This window comes from Dromiciops gliroides, chromosome 5 (assembly GCF_019393635.1).
Source record: "Dromiciops gliroides isolate mDroGli1 chromosome 5, mDroGli1.pri, whole genome shotgun sequence".
Lineage (NCBI taxonomy): Eukaryota > Metazoa > Chordata > Mammalia > Microbiotheria > Microbiotheriidae > Dromiciops > Dromiciops gliroides.
In genome coordinates, this window is record NC_057865.1 from 213,569,341 (window position 1) to 213,581,888 (window position 12,548).

The 12,548-nt window shown below is 39.2% G+C and overlaps 1 protein-coding gene across 1 annotated transcript in view; it reads right to left on the minus strand.

The window, feature by feature from the left end:
• RPAP3 (RNA polymerase II associated protein 3) overlaps positions 1-8,610 on the minus strand; it is a 62,910-nt gene extending 54,300 nt beyond the window's left edge. The window contains 4 exon segments of the mRNA XM_043969283.1: positions 6,794-6,805; positions 6,807-6,935; positions 8,457-8,516; positions 8,518-8,610. Of these exon segments, the coding sequence (XP_043825218.1) occupies positions 6,794-6,805; positions 6,807-6,935; positions 8,457-8,516; positions 8,518-8,610 (294 nt within the window).
• Between the last annotated feature and the right edge of the window lie 3,938 nt (positions 8,611-12,548).

Sequence of the window (12,548 nt, forward strand, 5' to 3'; positions counted from 1 at the left end):
GGAATAGATCACTGGCCCTGGAGCCAGGAAAACCTGAGTTCAAAATAGACTTCAGACACTTGACACTAGCTGTGTGACCTTGGGCAAGTCACAACACCAATTGCCTCACCAAAGAAAAAAGGGTAGCAGGGAGACACTTCTCCTTCATTCTCTCTTCTGGTCTAGTCTTCCCTAAGCTGGAGAGTAACTGCTACTTACACTATGTAAAGAACCATCTCTGCCTCGTCCCCTCTGAAGCCCCAGCAGCTAGGCTGCCCCAGGAGTCCCAGCAGCATCTCTACTTGCACAAGGGATTAGGTTTCTCTTTCTTATTATTAGCAAAAGATAAACAAACACAACAAAAACCTTAAAAATCTCTTCTATTGCAACATTCCTCCTAAACTCATTCTTTGTCCTCCTTGGATCTAGCCTCCCTTCTCTTCTTTCACATTCTTGACCCTAAAACTTAGCCAGTTCAATAAGAGACTTTTTTCAGTTTCTATCAACCCTCCACTCTGAGTTATCTGTCTCAGCCTTCTTGGGCCTACTCCCAAATTGTCAAAAGCTTCATAGGGAAGTTTCAAAAAATGGGTCCACTTCAAATTAATGTTATCTAATGTTAATGGAGACATCACTGTTAGATAGCAATACCTTTATTCATCTCCAATGGCCTGCTTATAGCAACTATTTCTAAGTTCCTTTTTTTTCAACCTCCCAACTTTGAGTAGATAACCTTACCTAATTTACTGAGGACTGAGGGTTATCTGCAATAAGCTCTCTCAGATCTTCTTTTTCCTGTATCAAAATTTCTGTCTTCACAAATCTCCTTTTTACCAATCTCAAAGGATGATATGAATTGCTCTTTGCAACAAAGCTAACCCCTTTATCGGTGCCATTAATCTCATTCCCTCCGATCCTCTCTGGAAGGCTTGCCCAATCAATAAACCCTTCACTAATTCATCCTCATCTCTCTCTTAAGGGACTCTTCTCCACTATCTACAAAATATAATCAAGTCTCTCCTAACCATGGGGAAAAACCAAAAACAATCCTCCCCAACTTCCCCGTAACACTACCATCTCCTCAAGCAAATATCCAATCTTTTTATCTTTTCTTATTTAGGAAGGTACAAAGGGTTTAACTCCTTGGAACTAATTCTAGAAAGAAAAGCGTATATTTGCTGCCTTTATTTCCTCACCACCCATTTTATTCCTCAACCCTTAGTAATATGGCCCTTCTCATCAAATCTAATGAAACTGTTCTCCTAAAAGTTACAAATGATCTTTTTAGCTAAAATTTGAGGACCTTTTCCTTACCTTAGTCTTCAATCCTTTCCAAAATTTTCAACACTACTTACCATATCTCTCCTTCTGTATGCTTTTTTCCTACCTTTTTTTTGGTTCTCCAAGACTATTCAACTCAACAAACATTATGTGCCTATTAAGTGCAAAGGATACTGGAGACACTGGAGACAAAAACCAAAATGGTCCCCCAGTTCAAGTCATGGCTACACGACAATGCAACTTGTAAATACAGAAGAATACCTAGATGGGACAATGTCGGTTACCTCGGTGAAGTTTTAGTAGGATGCAATAATATGCTTTACATCAGAGATGCTGAAGAAGAGAAGATGGGGAAATGAAGAAAAGAGCAACTTCTCTGGAGTGGGGAATTTTTGATATATTTACAAAAACAAACAAATAAAAAAAAATACCCCTCCTGAGATTTGAGGGATCTTATGTTATAAAGCTGATTTTTCTAAGTTTGTTGATGGAAGTAAGGCTTTTTTGTCACATGGTTACCAAGAGATACAAGTATACAAATAAGACAATGTAAGGACTGTTATGGCTAAAATTCTAGCTAAACTGTCTAAAATATCTAATGAGTGGTCGCCAATAAATTATAAGCTTTAGCAAGAGTTAGACTTTTAAAGCATTTATTAAGGAGAATAAGAATTTGGTAAAGAGAGAGAAAAAGGCCTAGATTCCTATCTATCTAAAGGGAGAGCACATTTCTAGCTCCCTTCTCCGCCAGAGTCCAGAGGAAAGAGAGTGAGACCGAGCGCCAGTCTCTTCCTTCCTCCTCCCACTAGTCCGCGTCACTTCCTGAAGCCTGGTCTTGCCCTCAAAGACCTTTGCTTCATGGGCAGAACTCTTCTACAGTAAGTATCCAGCAGGTGGCGTCATTCCAATCGTTACAGGACAAAGTATATTTGAAGTAATTTTATGTATAAATGTAGATATAATGTATATGTGTATATTTTTTGTATAAATGTATGCATGTGGGAGACCACTTATAATCTGAGAGATCAGAAAAGTGGTCTCCCACATGCATACATTTATACAAAATTGCATACACCTGAGGAGCCTAAAGGAAGTTAAGGACTGCAGAAGTAGGAAGGAAGACTTTCCAGTCTTTTTCCAAGTTGACCATCTTTCTCCCAACCCACTATATGTGGGGAATTTGGGGGAAAGACTCTGTCTAAAGCCCTCTTCTCTTGACTCTTTATGTTCTCTCCCATAAGAGATTCGATTCACTCCCATGGGTTCAACTATAACCTCTATTCAAATAAACTCCCCAAACTACATATAGAGTACCAATCTCTTTCTTAAACTTTAGTCCCACATCTCAAACTGCCTGTTAGACATCTCAACTTGGGTGACCTACCAAGATCTCCATATATTCAAAATTAAACTTGGCATCTTCCAAATCTGATTCTTCTCCCCACTTCCCTACTTCTGCTGTCCACTCTAGTCAATATTCTAATCACCCAGGCTCATTAGTCATGTATTACTGTACCTTCTGGGTCACCTTCTAATCAACTGTCAAATCCTAACAGTCTCTATGAATCTCTCCCTAATCACCCTAATTCAGGCTCTTATCACCTCCTAAAGTAGTCTACCTACCGCCAGGTTCCCATTCTCCAACCCATCCTTCAAATTAATTTCCGAATGGACAGGTCAAATGATTTCAAACCCCTGCCCAAAACTCTCAGTGGCTCCCTATGGACTATACATTATGACAGGCCTTCCACAACCAACCTTTGATTTCACACAACTCTATCCTACCCTCCTAACATTATCTCACATATTCTCACTTAACATATTCTCCATTCTGGTCAAACTAGACTACTAACTGTAACTTCTACCTGCTCTCTGTGCCATCTCTGACTTCTATGAGTTTATAAAGGCCATGCATGTCCATCTCTATCTTCAGAAGTTTTTCTCTTCCTTCGGGGTTTAGATTAGGTGAGGTCCACCTACTTCTCTCCTCCACCAAAGCTTCCTGAATCCCTCCTCCAAGTGAAAGTGAAAAAGCCTTCTCCTTAAATTTCCCTAGAACACTTTATCTGCATGTCAACTTTTATTATGCTTAACCATGTATATAGTATATCCTCTGCCCTCACCCCTGTAAACTCCTTGGAGGCAAGAATTATGTTTTTGGCTTTTTTAAATCTCTGACAGTGTCTGGAATATAGTAGGTACTTAATAAAGGTCTGACGAATAAATCTGTAGAAGGGAGGTATCAGATTAGAAAATCTCTCAAGTATTTTGTAATACTAACATTTTTCTACACAGCATAGTTGTTTATTGGGAAGTAACCTAATAAGACAGCAAGAAGGAACAGTGCCTTTTGAGAAAGGGTGCTGTACAGAGAATGAGCTGGGGAAAGACTCTAAAAAGCAAAGGAGAGAATCACAAGCAAGAAGCTAGCTTGAACAAGTACTCACAGTGAAACAGACTGTAGGTATTACTGATAAGATAAGATAAAGTTACATCAAATGTATAGGAAAATAAAAAAGAAGTCTGAAAGCCTCTCTAGGGATGGGAAGATAGGAGCTTGGTAAGTTACTTCCAGGTAGGGAGGGGTTTCTTAACAGAAACTATTTCATATCACAGTACTTTCTCTATTGAATAGATCAAACAAATGTATTCATTAAGGAAGGCAAACAACAGTCTATTTCATAAATAAGAGGAAGGTAAAGGTCAAATAACACCCTAAACTGTGGTTGGTGTATAGAAGGCCAGAAACCCATACTGTTTTATTCTCAGGCAAGCCTACTTGGAAATAAACAATAGTATTCTTTTTTTAGTAATCTAATACATAGGACAGAATAAGACAACAGCAGTGAAACTACTGCTCAAGGAGCACGATTCCTCAGAAACAATAACTGTTAAAACGACTAGGTTCCTCACAACTTAAGCACTGTTGAAACTCCAAAACATTTTTTCATTTTCTATTCCTCAACAAGCAGGCAATTACTATGTGCCAGCTGCTAGACATATGAAAACAAGTCAAAATTGTCCCTGCTCTCACAGAGTCTGCCTTTTATTTGGGGAATGCAACATCTTTACAGATAAATATAGGATATATAAAACACACGCACAAATACAGTGATAGGGGCAGGAGGGAAGATGGGACTAACAATTGGGGAATTTAGGCATGGCCCCTTGAAGGAGTGGCATTGGAGTTTTCCCCATGAAGGGAGGTAGGGGGTTCCAAGCAATGAAGAGGACATTCCAGACAACGGGGGTTAAGGGGCAGCAGCAAAGGCACAGAGAGGGGAGACAGAGCACTATATATGGGAGAACAGCAAACAGACCAGTTTTGGCTGGAGCACATAGTAATATAAAAAGAGTAATGGGTAATTAGTCTGGAAAGATAAACTTAGGCCAGACAGTTAAAGGGTGTTAAGGGCTAAAATTCGAGCTAAACTGTCTAAATAGCTAATGAGTGGTCGCCAATAAATTATAAGCTTTAGCAAGAGTTAGACTTTTAAGCATTTATTAAGGAGAATAAGAATTTGGTAAAGAGAAAAGAAAGGCCTAGATTCCTATCCATTAAAGGGAGAGTGCATTCCTAGCTCCACTCTCCACCCAGCATCCTCAGGAAAGAGCCCAGAGTGAGCGCCAGTCCTCTTCCTTCCTCCTCCTACTAGCCCGCATAACTTCCTGACGTCAAAGAAAGACTCCTGGTCTTGCCCTCAAAGACTTAGCTCATGGGTGGAACTCTTCTACAGTAAGTCTCCAGCAGGTGGCGTCATTCCAATCGTTACAAGGGCTTTAAATGTCAACAAGAGAAATTTACATTTTATCTTAAAGGCAAGAGGAACAACTAATGTTTCTGGAGTAGGAGTGACAGGATTATGTTTCAGGATTATCAATTTGGGAGGCTATATGGAAGATGGACTGGAAAGGAAAAAACACTAAATGAAGGAGGTGACTGTGATGCAAACCAAATAAAGAGGGCAGACAGATGGGAAAGTACTAAGGAGTATCAACAAGACTTCAGCAGCTGATTTGATATAAGGGGTATGTAGACTCAAGAATAACTTACGTTACAAACCTGGTTTTTAAACTCTTGAGTTATAACTAGAAGAATAGGACAGCTAGGTGGCACAGTGGACAGAGTGCCAGGCGTAGAGTCAGGAATTCAAATCTGGTCTCAGACACTACCATGTGACCCCAGGCAAGTCACTTAACCCTGTTTGGCTTAGTTTCCTCATCTGTAAAATTAGCTGGAGAAGGAAATGGCAAACTACTCCAGTATCTTTGCCAAGAAACCCCAAATAGGGTCATGGAGTCAGACATGACATGACTGAAAATAACTGAACAACTGGAAAGAATGGTAGTGTCCTCAATAAAATTAGTTAGTTAGGAGGAGGGATAAGTTTTAGGAGAAAAAGAATGACTTTTGCCTCAACGACCAGTTTTTAAGGCCTAAGATATTCAAAATGTAGACAAAGCAGTGTGCTTAAAAAAAATGGGGGGGGGGGGGCAATTGAGGTTAAGTAACTTGCCCAGGGTCACACAGCTAGGAAGTGTCAAGTGTTTGAGGTAGGATTTGAACTCAGGCCCTCCTGACTCCAGGGCCGGGCGCCACCTAGCTGCCCTAGCAGTGTGCTTTTGATATAGCACCTATCAGTGTTGCTTAAAGGCTTTATTCATTCATTCATTTGGGTGAATCTGTCACATGACAGAGGTAAGATGAAGTCACTTTATGTGGCCATTTTATGTGGCCACTGTAATTAGGCTAAATACAATAATAAACAGTTCTAGGGAAACTGAAAAAATTGAAAACCTTAGGGGAAAAAAATCCTAACAAATACCACATACAGAAGATCCCTTTGTTATGACTACTAGTCTTAAAAGGGTATTATCATAGCTGACTTGAAAAGTAATTTATAGAAATTGAAAGAAGGGAAGAAATAACAGCAGAACCTCAATTAAGCAGTATACCCTTGCAACAGGTTACTCAGCGAGAAAAACAGAACATCTTTTTATTTCAATATTAGTTGAAATCTTTCCTAAAATGAGGCCCCAATCCCTCAATCCTCCTTGTATATGTAAAATGCACAAGAAATTAGGGGGCAGCTAGGTGGTGGCAGTGGATAAAGCACCAGCCCTGGAGTCAGGAGACCTGAGTTCAAATCCGGCCTCAGACACTTAACACTTACTAGCTGTGTGACCCAGGGCAAGTCACTTAACCCCAATTGCCTCACTAAAAAAAAATGCACAAGAAATTGAGGAGAATGTATACTAACCACAGAGTATATACTGACTTGATTTTTTAAAATAAATCCCTAATATTGGCTTGATTTGCTATCATTTGCCTTTTTCTTAAAAGTGAATCACAGAAGGAAAATCTGATTGAGGGTTCGAGTTTAGGTTTTATTATACCATCAAATTAATCTATAACAGGTAAAGAAAAATTACATAGAAACTCTTACATCTCTTTTATCTGATCAAAGACTGCTGATAGTCACCAGCAAATTTGTATTTGTGTATCAATGAGCAAATGACTAAAGTAACTTACCACATCAAGTTTTTCCCCATGCTTCATAATCATAAGATTTTATCCTGTTTTTTTTGTTTTCTTCTGTGGTTTTTTTAGAAGGCATTTTCGCTTTACTTTTCTTCTTTTTCTTAAAATTTTTATTTCGCACAGGAAATAAGTTCTAGGTAGAGAAACATTTTTAAGTGCTGTATTATTTTGCTTTTAACTATCAAATCAATATCTGAAAGATATTATCACTGACAGTATGGCATTCTCAAGAAAAAAGTGCTTATTAGTCATCAACTGAATGTACCTATCATTTGTAATGATTATTTATGCTCAAAATTAACTGATTATCTATCCTTTAATTAGCTTCTATTTAAATATTTCAAATATTCATTATTTCAATGTGGATAATAATGCTGCACACAGCTGCCCTCAATATCTGATTTGCTGTGGCAGAGAAATTAATCACACTGGGGGCCTAATCTGTTGATAAGCATCTTCAAATTTAACTAGGCTGGTCCTCAAGACATATAGGCCCATGCTGGGCTACTACTTGAAGCCTTTTCAGTTTATTAGGACATGCCAGAGCTTGTATTTTCTCTGGCTTATAATCCCTCTAGAGCCAAGGGTGGTGGAGAAATTATTATAAAAAACTAAAGCAAGTTTAGTTTTGGCTAAGCATTTATCTTCAGGAAGTGTCAATTTCAAAAGACATTGTTATCACAATAAATTGGTGTTAACCTGATAGTCATATTTATAATCAATTTGAAATCCACAGATCAATATATCAAACTCTGCACTGTGACTTGTATGGGTTCAGCATCAGTACAAAGGTCTCCAAGTAATAATACAATCTGTTTTCAAATTTTATATTCTCTCTCATAGGGAAATCTTTTCCTCAACCTAAAAACATTTAAATGTATTTCCTTAATTAAGAAAGGTGAACAATATTTTGAAAGACTTAGAATTCTGATTATTTCAATTCCAGAAGACCAATAATGAATGAAAACATGCTACCTACCTCCTGTCAGAAAAGTGGACTCAAAATGCAGAGTATTTTTGGGCACAGGGAATGTTGGAATTTGTTTTACTTTATTATATTTATCTATTTAACAGGATTTTGTTTTCCTTTGGGCAGAAGAGGGGGATAGGAAAGTCTCAAAAAGGGGGGGGGGGGAGGAGAGAGAAAAAAGAGGGCTACTGAAACCATTTTTTAAAAGACTGAAAGCCAGAAAGAATGACAAACAGGACAGCCTGGAAAGTTATATGTTGAATTTCTTATATTTTTTTTAAGGAAAGCAAAACTGTATGTAATAGAGATACAGTTTCATGTCCCTACTGTGTCTGGAAAATGTCCATTTAATTTGATATCCAAATTCAGAATTTTTTTTTGAGAAAAAAGAGGTAAACATTTAATAAAACTGAATTTTTCTAATAAAAATATCTACACCACAAGGCTCAAATTATTTAATTTTGTGCTTATGGATTAATTTAATTATTGTAATTCTAATTATTCCTAAACATAATTGTTAAAAAACGAATATAAATTTTTAAAAAGATTTCTAAAATAGACAAAAATTTAAATTGCAAAGCATTCACTTCAATTTTGCAGCTCTAAAAGTACATTTTAACACGTTGTTTGGGTTTTATTTTTAAAATAAATTGTGCTGGATATAATTTAAAACTGTCAATTTACCTCTCCTGAAACACCATTTTGATTTCTCAATTCCAAATCCATTTGTTTAATGTCTTTTTCCCCAGCTTTCTAAATCCCTCACGAATTCTGTAGTTCCCTCAGCATTATGCTTCATCTGTAATTGTAACTCAATTGCTTTGCTTGCTGAAGTCATTAGGTCTGCAAAGTTTTAGAAACATTCAATCTCTAATAAGAATTTTTTTAAAATATATTGTTTATTTTCCTGAAAGTAAAATATTCTTATAGGAAAAAAAAATTAATTATTCTTCCAACTACTTCAGATATGTTCAAGGCATAAAGATAGAGAAAGAAATAAAACAAAACTCACTAAACAGCATATATTCAATGGGTTTCGCAACTCTGGGTACCAAATAAATTATTTTAATAGGGAAAAATCAGACTGTGTAGCCAGTTCATCTATGAGGGGAAAAAAATGCTTAAGAGCTGCACACAGGAAGAAGCAGCACCATCTCTATCTCATATCACGTCCTTAGTTGCCTATGATAGTCTTAAACCCTACCAATTCACGTAAGATACTAGAAAGGTTATCTACTCATTTTTAAAACATTTTAAAGTTTATAAGTGGACCTTTGTTTACAGTGGGTTTTTATTATTTCCATTTAGCATGTTTACAAAAAGTAGGAACACTTCCTTTTAAAGAGCCATGATTTCTTCAGTGTGGATATTCCCTATGCCAACTCAGATCATCATAACTTCTTTCAGCCTTAAAAGGCACTCTTCATTGACTGAGTGGCCAAAAAGTTCATCACCTTGAGGCAGCTAGGTGGTGCAGTGGATAGAGTACTGGCCCTGTAGTCAGGAGTACCTGAGTTCAAATCCGGCCTCAGACACTTAACACTTCCTAGCTGTTGTGACCTGGGCAAGTCACTTAACCCCAATTGCCTCACTAAACAAAACAAAACAAAACAAACAAAATTTCATCAGCTGGTGGCCAACCTTCTAGAGGCCACATTGGTGCTAGTGGCCAGTATGCGGGCCTGGTTAGAGCTTACCCAGTGTCACCTCCATGGCACATTGAGGCCTCAAAAGAGAATTTTAGGATTCCAAAAGCAAAGATGAATTCCAAAAAAATCTAAACCATCCACTTAGCAAATGCCACAAAGGAAAGTGAATATAAAGGGGGAAAAAATTCCGTGTAAAAAATGTAGCAGAAAGAGACTGGCTTTAGAATGGAAGGATCTGAGCTCAAATCTAGGCTCTGACAGACCTTGGACAAGTCACTTCCCCTTCCTAGGCTCCAGTTTCTTCATCTGTACAATGAGGGAACTGCCTTCTGAGGTCTCTTCCAAATATAGATTCAGGATACTATGACCCAGAGTGAAGTCAAACCGTAATTTTTCTGCTTTCTGAGTACGTGTCATATCTCATTGAAAGCCACAAAATTAAGACATGATGGAAAAACTATGAAATTACAGTTTGGAATTTACAAATACTCCAACAATAATCAGATTAATTAGTATCCCAATGGAATGTGAAAAATATTTCCAACAATATTTTTTCCACCACAAGGGTATATACTTCCTTAAAAGTCAATGAAGTGGGGCAGCTAAGTGGCACAGTTGATAGAGCACCGGCCCTGGATTCAGGAGGACCTGAGTTCAATCCGGCCTCAGACACTTGACAATTACTAGCTGTGTGACCCTGGGCAAGTCACTTAACCCCAACTGCTTCACCAAATAAATAAATAATAAAAAGTCAATGAAGTTTGGTTCTGAAACTAAACTCACAAAACAGATAAACTGGGGCACTCACTAAAAAAATTCTTCACTATTACAAAATTTCCATTGATAAGGCAGCCTCCTTGTATAACTGCATCTCTTTATAGATTAGCTAGTTGACCCAGAAGAAAGAAAATTAAAACTAAGGCACTTGTACTGCTAGGAACATAAAGAGGAATCATCTCTGAAATTAATTCAATTTACACTCAACTTTTCAGGAACATGTATTAGAAAATATTGTGCATAAAATCATTCATAACCCTGCTCACTTTAGGTAACTTTATAATTTCCCTAATAGAGACAAAATTGTCTACAGTGCCTGTAAATTATATTAACATAAATACAATAAACTCTTAATTGTACAAAGTAATGGAGAAAATTGTTGTTAACCGTAACTACAAAAACAATTTAGGAAGTGTTCAATGAGGGAACTACTTTGCTGCATGTTACTTGAAGTTTATACAGGGGGGCAGAAAAGGGGAAAATTTGTTGAGAAAAATATGTTGAAAAAAATATAAAATCAGTAAGTGTAAATTTCATGACAACTTTCAAATATGAACCACTTCAACTTTAAATAATTTATTCACGTTATATTTGTTTTTTTAAAAAAGCTTGCTAGCTCTAAATGCTAGGATCCCATGATCAAACAATACTACACAGGTAAAGAACTCATTGAAATAGTGCCTAGTTTGAAGGTCTTCCTAACTCAATTCACATTCTTTTCCCCAATAAATTATTACAAGAAAACACTTAAATATTTGTATTGAGATTTGAAGCTTTATTGCTGTGGCCTCAAGCCATCTTCAGTAAAGGCTCAGTTATAGTTCCTGCCTAAAGGAAGGCATTCTATGCCTTTAACAATACGTAAGGGATGGGCATAGGAGCAAGTCATTAATTAAGTACTTAAGTTTGTGTATTTTACAGAGAAGAAAAAATGACTATTCAGTGAGGGTCTGGGTTGTCCAATGGCTAGCAATTACATGACTTTAATATTTGCAATGCTTTACATGTAATTTAACTTTATCTTCATATCCCTAAGAGAGAGGTGGTGTTATGGAGGAAGCAGAATAAGCCTGAGTTTAGCGATTTGCCCAGGGTCACAAAGGAGGCCAACAACATTTAAGTGCCGATGTGCCAGGTGTAGTGCTAAATGCTCGGGAGCGGGGGCAACCAGTGAAAATGCCCGGAGTTTCTTGGTGCTAGAAGTCTGGGGCAGGATTTGAACTCAGGTCTTCAAGTCTCTAGGTCCGGAGCTCTAGCCACACTACGGCCTCCTAGCAGCATAGTAAACAGGTACGGAGTCGTAGGGACAGGGACTAGTATGCACCAAGGTTCTCCGACTCCAAAGTCTGTAAGTACACTACAGAGAGGTGAGGCAAAATGCAGGGTGGTCAGGAGAGCCCCTTGACCTAGTCCCCCGTGATCTGCTCCAGTTACCCCACAACACTCGGGGAAAGGGAGGAAGGTGACAGTTCTGGAAAGTTCTGGTAATCCGCAGCTCTTCCACCGCCCCATTTCAACGGCTCACGCCGTGATTTCACGCGTGGGGACGAAGCATCGTGGGACGCTCCGCCCCCGGCAGAAGGCTCCGCTACCTGGGAAACCCCATGGCCACCGCCGCCACCCCACCGCCGTCAACAAACGCGCTCTTCCCCTCCTCCCCTCTCGGCCGCCCTCACCCGGGGCCTGCCGCCGCTCCTCGTCTCGGTGCCAAAGTTGCCAGCCTCCGCCTACCCCGTCCCAAAGACGCTACCGCCGACTCCCCAACTCGCACCACAACCACCACAGCTCAAGCACCCTTCCCACAATTCCTGGCGTGCCCCGCCTCCTCGTGCCCGGGGTACGACGGGAGAGAAGATCCAGGCCCCGCCCCCCCTTGCGCAGGGGCTTTGGAGGCTGGAGCCGGCGTCTGAGAAGGGAGACCCCTGGTGTTCAGTAACCTGCTCTTCAGCCTACTCTGGGCCTCGGCTTGTGACGCAGTGGGGAGAGTGTAGGGCTGCTGATGAGAAAGACCTAGTTCGAATCCTGCTCAGATACTACTGGATGTGACGCCTGAGTCAATTACTGGACGCGTGACGGAAGCAAGCAGCTTCCTTCCAACTCTCAAAAACTAAGTTGCCACAAGTCAGCTGCATGGATGGAAATCGCAGGAACACTCTCTACACCCTAAGCATGTTTGTTTGCATGTTGTCTCCCCATTTGAACGGTAATCATGTGTTTGCCTTTGTATCCACCAGCACTTTAGCCTGCCGTGTAGTGGTATCTTAATAAATGCTTAGTGACTGCAGAGGTCCTTCCAGTACACAGCTGCTGTTGGTCTCATCAAAAGAAAGCCTTTGCGTGGTACAGTGGA